Source organism: Poecilia reticulata, chromosome 6 (genome assembly GCF_904066995.2).
Source record: "Poecilia reticulata chromosome 6, P_reticulata-male-v2, whole genome shotgun sequence".
NCBI classification, from domain to species: domain Eukaryota; kingdom Metazoa; phylum Chordata; class Actinopteri; order Cyprinodontiformes; family Poeciliidae; genus Poecilia; species Poecilia reticulata.
The window spans coordinates 12,806,968-12,823,741 of record NC_088835.1 but is presented as its reverse complement, the minus strand read 5'-3'; the positions used below and the strand labels follow the sequence as shown (position 1 = coordinate 12,823,741).

At 37.2% G+C, this 16,774-nt stretch overlaps 2 protein-coding genes across 4 annotated transcripts in view; both read left to right on the top strand.

The window, feature by feature from the left end:
- Positions 1-115: 115 nt before the first annotated feature.
- Positions 116-5,532, top strand: polr2c (RNA polymerase II subunit C). The gene is made up of 9 exons (XM_008411783.3): positions 116-288; positions 470-519; positions 793-861; positions 944-996; positions 1,982-2,110; positions 2,202-2,253; positions 2,345-2,513; positions 2,596-2,670; positions 4,086-5,532. The coding sequence occupies exons 1-9, from the start codon at positions 203-205 to the stop codon at positions 4,228-4,230; spliced, it is 828 nt and encodes a 275-aa protein (XP_008410005.1). The 5' UTR covers positions 116-202; the 3' UTR covers positions 4,231-5,532.
- A 228-nt stretch (positions 5,533-5,760) lies between these two features.
- Positions 5,761-16,774, top strand: part of wwp2 (WW domain containing E3 ubiquitin protein ligase 2) — a 57,145-nt gene continuing 46,131 nt past the window's right edge. For 2 of the 3 annotated variants that reach the window (XM_008411788.3, XM_008411784.3), the window contains exons 1-4: positions 5,761-5,863; positions 10,854-10,935; positions 15,297-15,453; positions 16,342-16,463. In XM_008411788.3, the coding sequence (XP_008410010.1) occupies positions 10,866-10,935; positions 15,297-15,453; positions 16,342-16,463 (349 nt within the window). In that variant the 5' untranslated portion in view covers positions 5,761-5,863; positions 10,854-10,865. Of the gene's footprint in view, positions 5,864-6,802; positions 6,971-10,853; positions 10,936-15,296; positions 15,454-16,341; positions 16,464-16,774 lie in introns of those variants that run through there. The other variant, XM_008411785.3, reaches the window with a different exon arrangement.

The window sequence follows — 16,774 nt, the reverse complement described above, 5'->3', positions numbered from 1 at the left end:
AAAGGTCTAACGTTTTAAGAATTGCGAAGGTTACAGACCCCTATTTTAGTACTATCAACAGGGTTTTATTTTGAAAATCCTCTAATTCCCCCTGAAGTCCCGCCTCCTCCGTTGAGCCAATCAGCTCGGCAGCTATTTCCGGGAGGCCTAAAACCCGAGGTGGTGCAGTGCTTGTCATTTTTAAACAGAATAACCTTTAAGGATGCCGTATGCTAACCAGCCGACAGTTAAAATAACAGAATTGACGGACGAAAATGTCAAATTCGTCATTGAAAACACGGATTTGGCGTGAGTATTTATTTTCCCTTCTTCTTATAGTTATATGGGGAATTGGGCGCCCATTGTCCCTGTGTGCGTATAGAAGCACGAGTTACGAGACGATACAAGAAAAATAAATGCCAAAGAAAATAGAAGTCATTGTATATAAAACATATAATGTTGCATCTTACACATTTATTCTTGCTTTCAGGGTTGCAAACTCTCTCCGTCGTGTCTTCATGTCAGAAGTTCCCACAATAGGTAGCGTAACAATATTGTTGGTCCATCATACCCTTTAGTTCTTTTGTTTTGTTACGACGTTTTTCCAAATATCATTATTTCGGATGCTAAATACCAGATAATGTTCTGTTTTATTATTGTGTGGAAATGACGCTTTCAATAGAAACTATAACAAGCCTTTAAACTATTCGTTTAGTAAGGTAAACAAAACTAAAGCCTGAGTATGTTTTTTTTTCAACATTTGTTGTAGCTACAGCATCACTTTAACTCATTGTATTTATTTATTTTTTTCAGCCATCGACTGGATCCAAATCGATGCTAATTCATCAGTGCTGCACGATGAGTTCATTGCGCACAGAGTCGGTGTGTATCTCCAGAGCCAGCGTAGTAGACAGTTTATGAGCAGAGACCTGGACACTAATCTTCTCGCTTTATGTGTCGCCAGGTCTCATTCCCCTCACCAGCGACGACATAGTGGATAAGATGCAGTATTCAAGGGTGAGTGGACTGTTGCAGCTGAAAAACAATGACAGTTTGAGTCTAAGCCTATGACCTGGAAGAAGGTTTTGCTGATTGTGTACTGAATAAATCAGTTAACATTTATAGAGCTTTTACGACATCTAAAAGGGCAACCAGAAAAAGTAAAGTAAATAATGGAAAACACACAAAAAGAAAATAAATCAAAACACAGTCTGCACGTAAAAATGTGTTCCTAGTGTGAGAGCATCACAGTGCTACTACGTATTAAGAGCCATTTTGACTAAATATGTTTTACGATTTTACTCAAATAATTGAGTCTAAATTTGCCACATTCCTGAAGCAGCAAAAGCTAAAGGTTTGTACCTAGACATCGGTTCTTCCGAGCTGCATGCCGTATAAGCAGGGTTGGCTGGATGAGCTCCCATAAAAGCATTTGTGTGAACGGTGAATATTGGTAAAACTTTACCTGTTGGGACAATTACTCAACTAAGTGTTTAAACAAACACAAGTATGGATGTTGGAACGGAATATTTCAGATAACTTCTCAAATTTATACTAACATTTATGGCAATAGATGTATTGCCATAAATACATAAATACAGTAGTAAAATAATAAAACTTCCATTATTACTGGGAACAAAAACTTTTAAATACGTCTCTAGTCATTACTGGAGCTAATTACAGAAAGCTAAGATAATTCTGCTTTTATCCTGATGGTCCTGCTTTTTAAAAGTTGGGGGTTTTTAAGGCTCTTGCTGCCTTTATTGAACAGGAAATGGGTTGAGGATGTCTTTTGCAACTTCAGTCTATACATTCAAAACAACAAAGAAAAATATCCTTTGCATGCAGAATTTAATTTGTTACTTTCTTTTGTATATGAAAACCAGAGGTTCAGTTAGTAATAAATGTAAACTGTGACAAAACAGACAAGAAAACGGTTCAACTAGGAAGAATGCTGGTTTATTGTTGAAACTGAGTGTGTTTCTATCTGCTCCTCCTGCAGGACTGCACCTGTGATGACTTCTGTCCCGAATGCTCCGTGGAGCTGACCTTGGACGTCCGCTGCACCGAGGACCAAACGCGGCACGTCACGTCTCGCGATCTGCTCTCCAACAACCCCAGAGTGATCCCTGTGAGTCTTTCAGGGTGTTTTCACACCTGATAGTCCAGTACTTAGAATGTGGACTGGGGAAGGAATCTGAAGTTGTTGTTTTTTTTCCCAGGTCACTTCCAGAAGCAGAGACAATGACCCGAACGACTACGTCGAGCAGGATGGTACTCTCAGATCTTGTCTTGCCAACCTGTTTTAGCCTTTTCTGCTACTATCTTTTAGTAATTTACATCCTTGTTGCGTTGTCCGTATTAGACATCTTGCTGGTGAAGCTCCGTAAAGGTCAGGAGCTTCGGCTGAGGGCGTACGCCAAGAAGGGCTTCGGTAAAGAGCACGCCAAGTGGAACCCGACGGCGGGGGTCTCGTTCGAGTATGACCCGGACAACGCACTGAGGCACACAGTCTATCCACGACCCGAGGAATGGTAGGTATTCATTTCAGAAAACTTCACTGAAGTACCACTGTCGATCATTTAATCAGCGGTGGAATGGTGGGATTTTTCTCAGGCCAAAGAGTGAATACTCAGAGATTGAAGAAGATGAAGTTCAGGCGCCCTATGACCCCAACGGAAAGCCAGAAAGGTGAGCAAACAGTCTGCGGAAAAGTTATTTGCATAACGTTTAAGTATTTGCAGCAAAAATTGACTGTTGCTATAATTACATGCCAATAGTTTGGTTCTTACCCGTTCATGTCATAAACACATATCATGCATGTTTAATGGACATGACAATTTCTCTGTGTTGGTAAGTTTGGAAAATCATGAAGTTAAATATTTGGATAGTAAAATAATAAAAAGGCAAATTTAGTTGAAACAAGGCTTTTTCATAAACCATATAAAAACACAGTTAACCTTAATTTCCCTCACTGTCTCTTTTGTCTCAGTGAACTAGATTTTAACTATCCAGTTATAATGACCTAAATTATGTCCATTTGCTAAATAATAGAAAAGAAATTGTTTCTTTGTTAAATTCAGAAGTTTACACTCATTTCCTTAGTATTTAGAAGAACTTCCTTTTAAACTTGGCTTATATCAGTCTGCCTTAAGGCAGCTGTAACTACAATGTAGCTTAAGCCCATCAGTGTTTGAATGTGTGTAGTAATGGGTGAATGACTGATCATAGTGTAAAGCGTTTTGGAGTTGAAAAAGCAAATGAAAGTGTGTGGCTTAATCCAAAGTTTTTGGTCTCTGATCAGTTTCTTAGAATAGTTTGCTGGATTTCTGGTCCTGACAAAACTGATGTAACTCATGTTCCATCTACCTGTCAAACTTTTCTCAATGCAAAACTATTATAATTGAATTTCTGAATTTCTTTCTTATACATGGCTGGATAGATTTTGGGAGCAACTTTTGAGGCCATGAGGAAGTACATACGACTGCTCTAAAACACTTAACACCCCCTGCTTGGTTCTGATCCGATACAGCGGGCGAACGTCCACTGACACCTTATGATTTTTGGGTTTTTTTCTTTTTTTCTTTCTTATAAAATAGAAAATAAAATTTTATGTTGCAGCTCGTCAACCAATATTCTCTCCTCCATTGTGAAAAGTAGGGATGCACTGAAAAGACAATTTTGGCCAATATTAATATTTCTGTTATGGCCGATAACAATATTACATCACATATATATCCCTAGCCTTTCAACATAGTGAGAAAATGACCACATCACTGACAGTACTTCTCTTTTTTAGGTAACCACCCTAAAAACAATCCTGCGCTGTGTCACCATCACCGTCACATGACTAAATAAAACCACATAGCCATAAAAAAATGGCCAGCATTGGTTGATACCAGTGGTACTGGCAATACATCGTGCATCACTAATAAAATGAACTTCTCTCTGGCTGTATCTGCACAGGCAGACATATTGTTGCAAAAAAAAAAAAAGGTTGATTTTAATTTTTATAACCTTTTTGTAGTATATCTTTGTATTTAATTGTCCCTGCAGCTTGACTGAAACTTTGAACACAGCTCATGTGAGATTTGACTCTCCCCTAGATTTTATTTCAACGTGGAGTCCTGCGGTTCGCTCCGGCCGGAGACCATCGTCATGTCAGCGTTGGCGGTTTTGAAGAAGAAGCTCAGCGACCTGCAGACCCAGCTGAGCCATGAGATCCAGAGTGACGTCCTCACCATTAACTAAAGACACCTCTGTTGTTGCCGGAGGCTCAACCTCAAGATCTCTTTTCAGACGCAACTGCAGTCTACAGAGAGGACTCTGTAGACTGAACCCAGATCTACTGGGTCAGAATCATCTGTAATATTAAATTAATTTGTGTTCATTTTTCTCACTCAACAGAGGGGAGTTGTATTGCAGCAGAAACTGTTAGTGACACATGCTCAGTTTCTCAAGAGTTTATTTGTATTGATGCAAGCTTTTTTTTTGTTTTTTTAATAAATTAGTTTTTTGGTATTTTATTTGCTTTTATTGTCAAACTAAAGAAGCTGCTGCTTTGCATTAATGCAGCAGCTTCTTTCTCTTAAAGCTGCAATATATGACTTGTAAAAAAAAAAAACATTTTTTTTTTTTTTACAGATTTATGCTATTGTGAGTGTAGTTCGAGACAGATAATCTATGAAATAATTGAGCTTTTCTGCCTTCTTCCAGTGCTAATAACCTATCAGAAACAACCAATCAGAGACAGGAGGACGGTCTTAGTGCAGTAAATCATCCTTGTGTGTACAAGATTTCCCCCTTATTTGGAATGTGCCGTCACTTGTAGGTGTATGTGGTGGCTGAAGGGAAGTGAGTGGCATTTTGGAAAGAGATGAACATAAGCTAAGAAAACAAGACTTTTTTTTTTTTTTTTAATCCAAGTAGATTAGCACAATTTAGCTATGGTGCAGACTTGTTTCATTATTGGATGTAATGTCTGGTCACACGATTGAAATGGTAAAAAGATAGAAAACTGGTTTTCAGTCAATTGTTTTCACATGTGGAAACAACACGAGGGAGCTTGGGTTTGACCTAACAAAAAGGAGACGAATGGTTTGGATATCAGTGATGAGACGTTCTCGTATAGGAACTTCTGCAGCATCCAAAGATATTTGCAAGTTTGTTGCAGACATTTCAATCTGGTGAGTCTCTAAATTTTAGTGATGGAGAGTTGAAGTTTCATGATGATCCTTGAAACAAATGGAAATTATATAAAGTTGATAATACTGGATGTTTTCAGATTAAAGAGTAATACTTAGATTTTTGAGTAAAGTGCGTGTGTGTGCGTGCGTGCCATCTTACCCTATGTTGTTTAATAATAAAATCAAATAATCCACTTATGTTAGATGAGGAAGATGAATATCGGCACCACTTAAGGGCAGTGTTACATTTGAGCAATCTGGTGACATGCTCAAATACTGCGGTGGAATAGCACTTACCTTGTTTAGATAATATTTGTCTGATACATTCCAGTTAGTTCATACTAATAATAAATATCCCTGACGCATCTATCTTTGCATTGTCATCTTTAACAGTATAAACAAATAGGTGGCAAGGGGAGGGCTGCTGCCCTCTACATTTGTCTGCCTAGCAGTGCCCCTGAGGATCCATGTCTGTTATTTATTTCTCACCTACCTGATAAGTTAATTACACCAATACGGCGCACACACATCCGCTAATTCAGATGGAAAGGTGTTTGATGTGCTAATTGATGTTTATTATGAGTAATATGACCCACAAGTCTTTGTGCAATCACAACGACGTTGCGTTCGTCACGTGGTTTTGTCACAGGCGGAAATGAAAGTTCAGTAGCGACAACGGCGGAGCACAGCTGAACAAGGTACGTAAATTATTACTGCTTCGCTTCAATTTCCGGCATGTCAATTCACCTGTCACCTACTGACATATAAGACGCTACTATAAGCACGGCTCCGCCTGCTCCCTGGTGGTTAAAACGACATTTGCCGGTGTGTCCTTTTGTGAAATCCCCTACGAAGCTGGCTGGCTGGCTAACAGTTAGCCTCCTTAGCATCAAGCTTGCTAAATGTAAGCGCGTCGAACCGGATGTAAGGAAGAGCATTCTTCAAAGTTAAGGACGTATTTCCACACTATGATGTGTGGTGTTATTTTTTGTAAAGCGTAAAGAAATTCAAACTAAAAGCTGTGTGCTGACAAAAAGACGATTTTGTTAAACGTTTAAAAAATATATTATTTAACGTTAAGTGTGTCATTGTACATAATACCTCCATCTAGCGTTTTTTCTTCAGCTGTGTCAATGTAACTTTATACATTTTATACTCATGTACTTTAACCAGGTGTTTTCCCCTTAACATTACATTGGAGATATAGTTGACAGTGAAATGATAAAATCTCTCATTTAATTTATATCGACTGTTTTTATTATCTGAAAATTGTGTATTGCTGTGCACTCCCACTGATAAAGACCAAAGGAAACCTGAGCAATTGGCTCTTGACAGGTAACATTACTGAGTCACATAATCAACATTTCTTATAGTACATTATATGAAGAATAAGAAAGCATAGAAATGCATGCATGGTTATAGCATGGTTGATCAATTATACTCTGTTGTCTGGTACGAAACGCCCTAAACTGCAAAGGTAGGAAAGAGAGGTGCACGTACTGAAAAGCAGCCTACTCCCGTTTGGTTTGTTGATACACGTTCCCCTTGCGTCTTATTTTTAAAAGACGTGCCGGAAGTTTTGCCGTTTCCTAATTATCTCTTGACTATGGGGTGCGAACCTCAATCATCTTCCGTGTTTGTGTTTTGTGCGCAGCTGCCATGGATGTTTATTAGGTTGAGCATAAGTCTGTTTATCAACAACACACATTCGACAGTTTAAATGAAACTAAAGTCGGTTTCAAACTGTCCAGCTGATATCCCCATTCTGCTCAGCCGATCAGCTTGGTTTGCAAAGTGGATAGGAGGTAATGTTGTCCTCTTTTGTTGTGATAAATCCCATCGGATCATCTGCGGCTTTGCCAGTGACCTTCGGTTGTGGGTTTTTTGTTTATTGTTGGTTAAACGCCCAGTTATCTGCTTTGATTATTACCAAAAGTCTTCCAGCTATGTATCATAGTTTCCTGTGGTCCCAGGCTGGGATGGCAGCATTAGTCACCTTGATGCAGCAATTAGCATATTTTTCTACAAAACTCACCTCTTAAAAGTTTGCCTCCAAGAGGAGAGACGCCTTGTGTTTTGACTTACATTTTGATGGTACAAAATAATAAGTTATGGATCTAAGATTGTTAACTTGTGGATTTCAATTGAATTATGTCAGAAAATGGGAAGAAAATTTGAGTCTGACTCCAACCAAAAAAAAAAAAACTAACATAAAATGAGGTAGTTGTATGTAAATTGCAGATGCGCTGATCATCAGTGTTGTTAAACTGAGTTCACTTTTAAACTGTCTTTAGCATTTTGTTTTAGTGATGAGCTCAGATTTTGCCTTTAGCATTACAGGTCTCTGCGCGTATTACCCGTTGAGTTTGTAAACACTCACCTTAACTTTGAGATTTTCCAACACAGCCAACATTTGCTGTTGTGCTGATATCTTCCAGGACACAATTGGTCTTTTTTTAAAAAATAAAGCAAGGTAACTTTGCTGTAATGTATTCGACTTCTCATTATCTAGTGACGTCCTTCTCGCAACGCTTCCCTAATTCTGATTATAAAAAACCTGAGTCTTACTCACTCAGTCAGGACCAGCTTTACACACAGATTAATGTTAGTTATGATACAGTCACAGTTTTTTTTTTTTTAACAACTCTTAATTTTCAACTAATCAATTATGAATTCAGGGCTGGTGTAGTGAAAGATTGGCTGGCTACCGCCAATTTCTGATTTGGTTTTCTTTAAGCAAGCTGCCAATATCTAATGATTTCTAAGAATATACACGGCGTTTGTGTAAGTAAGTAATTAGCTTCTGTATCAAGTCATGTCAGGCCCTCTTGCCAATATCCTTCCCAGTTTTCAATACAGAATTAATGCAGCTGAAAACAACCAAATACCATGAACCTGATTAGGTCTGCAGCTGCAAAGAGTTGGAGGCAAACTTCAGTGTAGATGCAATATAATCAGCAGAATGGAACCCCTTTCACATCATTAACTTTGTTCTTATTCTTAAGTATTTCTGGATAGTTGCCCTCAGACAACAATGGAAAACATGCTTTTTGGTTTAGTGATGGCAAATGACGGGATAAAATAGTAGCACTGAGCTCCAGATTGCAACCAGGTTCATCTTGATGCAATGGCGAGAATTTCTTTAGCCCTGAATAATAGGAGAACATACATGTGCCAAGTTATTCTTGACTGTGTTGGAGTTGATTGGGACGCCTATTTTGCACTTCGCAATCAACTCCACTGTCTGCTTGGATGACTGGAGGTTCATCTTTCCTTACATTTCCACTGTTGCTGATATCAACAATATTCCCACTAAAAAGAATGCTAGGCCCATAAATTTTCTTTTTTGTAAAGTACGTCTAGATGACATTTGTTTTGAACGGATGCTGTTTAAATAAACTGAATTGATTTTCAGTCACTCGCTAAAATCTACATCTGCTGTGGACACATCAAGGTCAGAAAGAGGTTGTGCAGCTGACCAAAATTATTTAAAGGATGAATTCAGTCACTCCACTGTAACCATAATATTGCACAAACTGATGTTGTAATAATGATTATGATTGAATGTATTGTGCAGAGCGACATATTAATTATATAGACGTCTGGAGCTGCTCCTCATTACTTTATTGCTTATAATGTCTTTTTTGTTTTTTGTCTGAGCAATAACGCTGTAAAGCTACAAAATCTTACCACGTATTTTGGTCTAGTTTCGAGTACAAATATCTTAAGATAAAATTATGAAGACAAAAAAATGAACTTACAAGACATAGCAGCTTATTTTAAGTAGATAATTACTTGATATTGATGAAAAAGTGCTAGTTGCTTTGGCAGATTATTTCACTTATAGCAAGAATTTTTTTCCATGCTTTAAGTAAAATAAGCTGCCAGTGCTAGGCCTGTCACAATAAATGATAAATCAATTAATCGCATGATAAATTAAAAGAAACTCAATAATTTTCATTTGCTTGATTTATCGTTTTTCTCTCTTGTTTCTCGTTTTACCAAAAACTGAATAATAAAAGTCGTCAGTTTGGTGTTTAATTTATTTCATTTGTTGTTTCTGTTGTTTTCTTTATTTATTTTGGATATTTAAAATTTCTTCCAGTCTTAGTCTTTAAATGTTATTATAATTTAAAGGTTATTTATCTTTGAGAACGTGTTCCTGCATTGTTGTGCCATTATTACTATTATATTACTTGAAAATGGTTTCAAAACAACAATATTTTCATTTATCTCAATAAGTTCTGAGACAATTTATTGTCTAGCAAAATTTATCGTGACAAGCCTAATGCAACTAGAACTTTTTCATCATTATTATTAATTAAGCTTCTAGTTTGTATACAATTATGTGTTTTTGCAGTGTAGGAAGAAGCTATGTCTTAAAAACATCAAAGAAAAAATCTAATTCTTTCATAAGTTAATGCTGTTTTTATTTTAAAAAACTAGTATGTCCTAAGTTTAGAATTTTTCATTGGTGGAATTAAGTGGTGTATCAAGCACTAAAACAAATTCTTTATCGTTGGTCTGGGATTGAAGTTGATGAAAAGAAGTCGTTGATGCAATCTTAGACGGACAATTTATAGAGTAAACCAAACTTAAGCACAAGCTCTGGGTTAGTGAACAGCAATGTAACCAGCAGAGTGACAAACCTTACCTTGATAGAAGAGTTTGTAGAAAGGACAGCATCTTAGCTGAGTGCAGTCTTGTTGTGCATTGCAGTTTTCTTATGGTTAAATGCTGCAGAGCTCATCTGTGACTTTGCTCAAGGTGAAGCCGATGAGGCCCAAACCTCTGCTGTGACATTGACCATGCTGCTCAAAGAAAATAATGAATTGGTTTTCTGTTGTGATATCTGTAGACATCATAATATTAAACAGGCAGTGGACTTGTATGGATGGAACTTCACAATAGGTTGAAAATTTCTCAGTTAAAAAATAACCCATAATATCACCTGCATGTTGTAGTGATTGTTTAAATTAAGTGAAAACTGAAGGTTTTTTAAAAAAACAAATTTAAGTTGATTGGTTTGGTTTCATTTTAATATTAGTTGGATCTTCATACTTGCACAGGACCCTAATGTTGTGGATGCTCAATATGAGAGATTGCTGAAAAGTCAATGTCTCAGTGCAGTCATCTGTCCTCTGTCGCCACATGCTTGCTCAGTTTGAAAGATTGCGGTAAAGTTGATTTGATTCAGTTGGCAGCATTTCTTCAGATACTTTTTTTTTAACCCGTTTATGTCAGATTAAACTTGATTGCATTAATAATAATTAGGATTGAATTTGTATGCAAGACAAAATGATGGAGAAGAGAGGAGTGAGTTTTTCCCTCATCCATTATTGTCATTGCAGTTCATGTTGTTCCACTAATTTTAAAGTCTACTTCATTCTCTATTGATTCTTAGATAATTGGAAGCAACAAAAATAAATAAATGTTTATGTGAGCCTCTGCAGACTCGGTGCAGGTTTGCGTTGGTTGTCGGAGAGGAAAATCACAGCGATCAGTTCAGATTACAGCTTCAACTGTAATCTCATTGACTAATGTGTCTCCGAGGCTGTTTAGCAATTATATGGTAACTCTCCCCTGTACAGATGGGGATAAAGCCCTCACATCGAGCACCTCTGGTTTAAAAGCGATCGGGAGGCACATTGCTTAATGTTGTGGGGTTTTTTTGTGGTTGTGTTGCAGAGCTGTGATGTCATGGCGGCTGCCAGCGTGACCCGACCTGGCAGTGCCCAGACCCCCGAAAAGTCTCAGTTGATCCTGAAAGGTAAAGAACTGATTAGAATGTAAAGTGTTCTGTTTTGATTTGTTTGCACAGTGTTTTTTCAGTATTTTATAATTTCATGCCACACAAACTACAATGACAAATGACGTCCAGATGATGCATCAGTCAAATATAAAGTCGGTATCACTACGTGTCCATAGCTGTCATTATTGTAAATGCTGTAGGTTGATGGTTCTGTAGCCTGACAAACTGTGTGACTCTCAGTATTTGACCTAATGATCAAGAGAGAATGGTTCAAATCAAATCTTGCTGATTGACTGGTGCAAAAAACGTACAGCATTAAATACAATACACACAGCTGACATTCAGCTGAGTGCAGAAATGGTTGTAGAGCTGATCATGCTGCCTCGTAAAGTTTCACCTTCACTGCTGCAGAGCAATATTTTCTCTGCTCAGCCTCCCAGTCAGCTCAGCATCTGTGACATTATAGGTGAGACTATGTTACCTCATTATCTGAATATCCATGCTATCTCCCGCGCTCACCTGGTGGGTGTAAATAATTGGGTATGAAGGAAGTCATGGGGTCTTTACCATTAAGAAACTACACTCCAGCACTGCCCTCCATGATAACTGACCCCTACTTGTAAAGATGTGCCCAAAGGACTTAACATAAATTGCTGTGGATTCCTGGCAACCACAAAATGCCACTAACTCCTGCAGTTAATGGAGTCCCCCCCATCTTCCTCATTGTCTTCCTCACTTTTTATTGGCAAACTACATATGGGTCCTTGTCCAAGTTTGCCACAGTTCCAGTAATTTTAAACTTTATTTTCGCTCTTGCTGCAAGACAAGGTTAGGGTAGTAGCCGTTTTCATAGTAATTTCCCAACCTATGGAGATCGGCACACATCTGCCTTATTTAAATGGTTTGTTCTCCTTTCTTTCCCTTTTTGAAGAGACGCTAAGAAAATTAAACCTGTGGGATTTCATCTTCAGATCTTTTGCTTTTCATAGTTATAATTTTTTTTTTTTTTTTTTTGAAAGCTTTTTGAACGTTGTTGCCAGATGTACCAATAATTGCAGAGGGCATATTTTCTGCTTTGGTGAATTCTGCTTGCCAGGAAACTTTGTGTTCAGTCTCTTTCCACCTGTCAAATTGTTCAGTGTGAGCGAGTTTGTACGTGTTTTAGGAGAGAAGGTGAAGCTCACCCAGGGCTGCAGTTTTACAAGCTTCTAATAAAACTTAAGTGGCAGGAACAGATGCAGAAACAATCTGAGGTCTTGTTGTAAGGCAGGTGTGCTGGACATTGCATTGAAAAGCACCGTGTTGGGTCACAGGACACATCTGAGCATAAAACGGCTACTTTGTAGTTGTGTTGGCAACTGGTACCACATGCTGGTAAAAATAGACAGCTGCTTATCAGATGTATTTTCACATCAAGTTCCTGAGTTTGTAAATTTAAGCACACTCAAAGTAGAATTGGAGCTTCTCAGAAATTAAACTAATTTGGTCTTTTCATTTGCGCATAATAATTTGGGATGCACCGATTTATCGGCCAGCCGACTTAGCGACACCAATTTTCTTAATTTTGGGAGATTGGTGATCGGCTGATATTTACATGAGAAGCCAATCTTATCCACTGACCTTATCAACCTCAGCAAAAGTCTCAAAATAAGCCTCTGTTCTCATCTGCTCTCCCATGAGAGAGATTTGACTGGTAGACCGGCCCACCAGCTCATCTCTGCTCATTTCCAGTGAACAATGGCCACCCCACTGTTGCCAAATCAGTGATTTTCTTGGTATATTTAACAACATTTCAAACCAAAAAAGTTGACCTGCCAAAATCGGAATTGTTGGCAGGTCAGGCTTTTTGAAGATCTATAATCGGTGAGTTTACAGAAAACTGCAATTGGTGCACCGCTAATAATAGTGATAGCAAAGATAAATTTGTGTATATAAAGTGCATTACAGCTTTTATTTATTTATTTATTTTTTTTTTTACACAGAGTAAATGGAGATGTAAAAACGGAAAGTTCAAAATTAAAGTACAAAATGCTTTTCCTGTATGCTGTGAGTGTGTTAAACAGAAGTCAAAATACTTTTTACGTGTAAAACTGATTGGCATTCTAATAGTTGGTCAAAATTGTGCACATAAATCTTCTCTTAATTTTTGCATTTTGAAATTACTATATTATTTTGGATTGACTGAAAGCTCTAATGATAAAATAAATCTTAAAAAATACAGCTTTTTTTATAACTGTGCACGCAGTGAAGATTGACTTTGACCAGTGGTGTTTTTTTGTTTTTCTTTTTAATGTCAGGTCTGACTCACCGCCTCATAAAAAGGCCGTTCAGCTCCTCTGCGCCTCCCCTTATCATTGAATGCTCTTGAGAAGTGCTATGATTGTTCCATAACTGGCCGTGTGCCATCTTTCTATCATTTCCTCCTAACTGCAGTGAGTCGCATTTGTTTTGCCAGATGTTCTGGAGCACAGTCATCATCAGCATGTCTCGGCCAGATTAAATCTCCTCATGTCTTGTCTTGCAATATATTTATACACTTGTCTTTGGCCATTTTGTCACGATGAGCTCCTCAGCATTTTCGAACTGCAACAAGCTCTGATAAGATTCTCACAACATGTAAACAATTTCAAAACTCCAAAAAACATTCAGGATAGTATTCACCAGGATTCAAGCAATATTGCACGTTTTCTTTTATGCCACTAGAGGGCAGTGTTTGTATTCTGGTTTGTCGCCCCAACACAGGAAAAAAAGGCCATCTGCATCCTGAGCAAGCTGAGACACAAAATTCATGACAAATTGCTGCAGGCAGTTCAAATAAAGGTTTAAATTACTTGGTAATGACATACTTTAATTTTTTATGCCATCAGCACATTGTATTGATGGCATAAAAAAGATTTTTAACACATTCCTTTACAAACTGAGATTTTCAGGCAAAAAATATTTATTTTGCTTTTATAAACTGACAAATGCATAAAGATTTCACTACCAGTAGTTATTGTTGATCATAGAGCTGCAGTCAAGTACATTACTGAAACAAATTAAGCACCAAAGTGGAATTGGAGCTTTATGGTTAAATAGTAGCTTAAGCTACTAATTGGGTATAAATAAAACCCTATATTTATGCGATTACTGCATCTGAATTTTCTGTTTAGTCAAAATGTATGTTTGTTCTTAAGGTTGTACCTGTGTTTGATGGATACTAACAATAACGATCAATTTTAATATGTATGCATTTTAATGAATGCTATTTATTTGCCTATTTTAGGAGAGAAACTTTTAGATTGTGGTTTGTTTATCCTGAGTTGTACATTGTAGAGGAAAGCAAATTTGTTGGAAGACAATTGGGATGCTTGCAGCAAAGAAAATGGCTCTAGCTTTCTGAAAACTACAAAAAAAATAAAAAATTAAAGTCAGAATTTAAAATATTCAAGGAGGAGTCTCTGAGTCACGGAGGTGTGAAGGAAAACAATCCAGACTCAGGCTGTACATGTTAAGATTTTTTATTTTTTTTTACTATCTTTTTAACAAATAGCTAAATTCTGCATCAGAATTTAGCTTAATTTATGGCATTAGGCTTGTCACAATAATGCATTTTGATGGGTGATAAATTGTCCCAGAACTTATTGAGATAAATGATAATATTGTTGTTTTGAGACCATTTTCAAGTAATATAGTAGTAATAATGGCACATTAGTGCAAGAACACGTTCTCAAGAATCAATAAACTTTAATTTCTAATGAACATTTGAACACTGGAACTGGAAAACATTTGAAATATCTAAAATAAATAAAGAAAACGACAGAAACGACAAAATTAATTATGAAGCCTCTGTAAACAAAATTCTCTTTCAAAGAAAGGAATAGTTGAGACCAAAACACCAGAATGAAGACTTTTATCATTCAGATTTTAGTAAAAAGAGAAAAACGACAAATCCAGCAATGAAAAATATTGAGTTTCTTCTTTTTATTTTTCAATTAATAGATTTATTGTGACCGGCTTAGTATTGTATTCATTTTATGTTATGAAAACAAAAAATTTTTATACTCAATGTTTTTTGTTTTTTTACATAGAATATCAAAGGGCAGCTTCTGATCATCTTTAAAATCATTTTAATTTTGATCTGTGACATTGCAGAAAAGAAATCTGTCATTTTAAAGTAAAACTTTCACCCATATTCTGATAAAGCTGTCTAAAACCTGTTGCACTTTTTTTAATTTTTCTAATATTTTGTTGACAGAACATAGAATTAGCAAAAAAAAAACCACAGCTCTGGTTTTGTTTCATACTCATTAACCATTTAAAAAAAAAATCAAAACAAGCCTTTCATTGTGCCTGACTCATCTGTGTTCAGATTTAACGGTGTGTCTGTTTGTACGCAGTGGTGTCTGCAAAGCCCCAGTCCCCAAAGTTGCCGAACCGACACTCTCGGCTCAACTCCTTCGTTGAGGTGACTGCCGACGGCCTGACCAGTGAAACCAAAAAAACAGGCAAACGCACCGGGCACCTGGAGCTGCAGTGGAATGAAGACCTCACCCTGTAAGATGCACACAGCTCATCTGAGTTTTAAAATAATGTCGGTGCGGGAGGAAACTTCCCCCTGCTTGAATGAGGAGCTCATAGCTGTGGATAACTTTGATTAGCAAACCTGATAAAATTTTTGGTTCCCTTGCCCTTTTTTTAATCTTCCTGTGTTAGAAGTCTTGTTTAAAAATTTTATTTCTGATGTGAAATCAAGCATTTTTCATTTGAACCTGTTAGTAAAGGTAAAAATACAGCTACTGTGCTAAAGACGCTGAGAAACATATCCATGCCTTTGTTATTATGTGCTTAGATTACTATAACTCACTGTACAAAAATACGGACCAATTTTCCTGACTTTGTCTACAAATTATTCCAAAGGCCGCAACTCGACTCTTAACTGGAACCCAGAAACGTGAGCAGATAACCCCAGTATTGGCTGCCGGTTTTGTATCGGATTGATTTTGAAATTCTTGTATTGGTTTTTAAAGTTATGAATGGCTGACCACCGGCTTATCTCCAGGATATTGTCTGCTCCCACTCCATTTCCAAAACACTTTGATCAAATAATAAAAACTTACTCTTCAATATTAGATCTGCTCATAGCCTGGAACATTTCAAATCACTCCTTAAAATGAATGTTTATTATTTGGCATTCATGTCAAGTCTGACTTTGTAATCTACCCTGTCTGTTTAATTTATTGTGTTTTATTCTAATATGTTTTTTCACGTGTGGTTTTATGAATGTCAGACAACACTTTGGAGCAACTACTAGCTATTTTTAAAGTGCTTTATAAATAAAATTGATATCTGATATCGTTTCAAAGAAATAGAGCTGCACATATGATAAACTGGTCAAGCAAGAGCATTCTCATGCAGTCTGAATTGTTGGCCTGTGTGCTGCAGCAATGTGACGCCTCAGAGTCATCTGGATCTGAAGCTGTGGAGCTGCCACACCTTGAGGAAGGAGCTACTGGGCAGCGCTACCATAGACCTTCTGGACACTCTGCGCACTCATGATGGCAAAAGTAAGAAAATGCACTCAGACTTGGGGTAAAGAAAAAAAAAATATTCTGCACAGGTATATTATGCAACTCTTGGGTAGTTTGAACATTTTCACTTGATCAAGAACTTGTTAACTCTGAAAGCTTTTCAGATCATTTGTTTTGCTGCCATTCTCATATTCCTGTTTCTTGTGAGCCTTTTTTCTTCCACTCTGCGGTCCATAGTTTTGGTTGGACACAGATGTCATTTCTTTTTTCTTTGTAGCAGTGACTGGCTAATATTGACCAATATGATATATATTTCATCCCTACACCCAAGTGAACATTTTACTCCT

What these genes read in the sequence shown, in the direction of transcription:
- polr2c (XM_008411783.3), top strand. Translation starts at nt 203, where the DNA reads ATGCCGTATGCTAACCAGCCGACAGTTAAAATAACAGAATTGACGGAC. An exon ending in ATTGAAAACACGGATTTGGC is followed by an intron (nt 289 to 469) that starts GTGAGTATTTAT and finishes TCTTGCTTTCAG; the next exon opens with GGTTGCAAACTCTCTCCGTC. An exon ending in CCCAACGGAAAGCCAGAAAG is followed by an intron (nt 2,671 to 4,085) that starts GTGAGCAAACAG and finishes ACTCTCCCCTAG; the next exon opens with ATTTTATTTCAACGTGGAGT.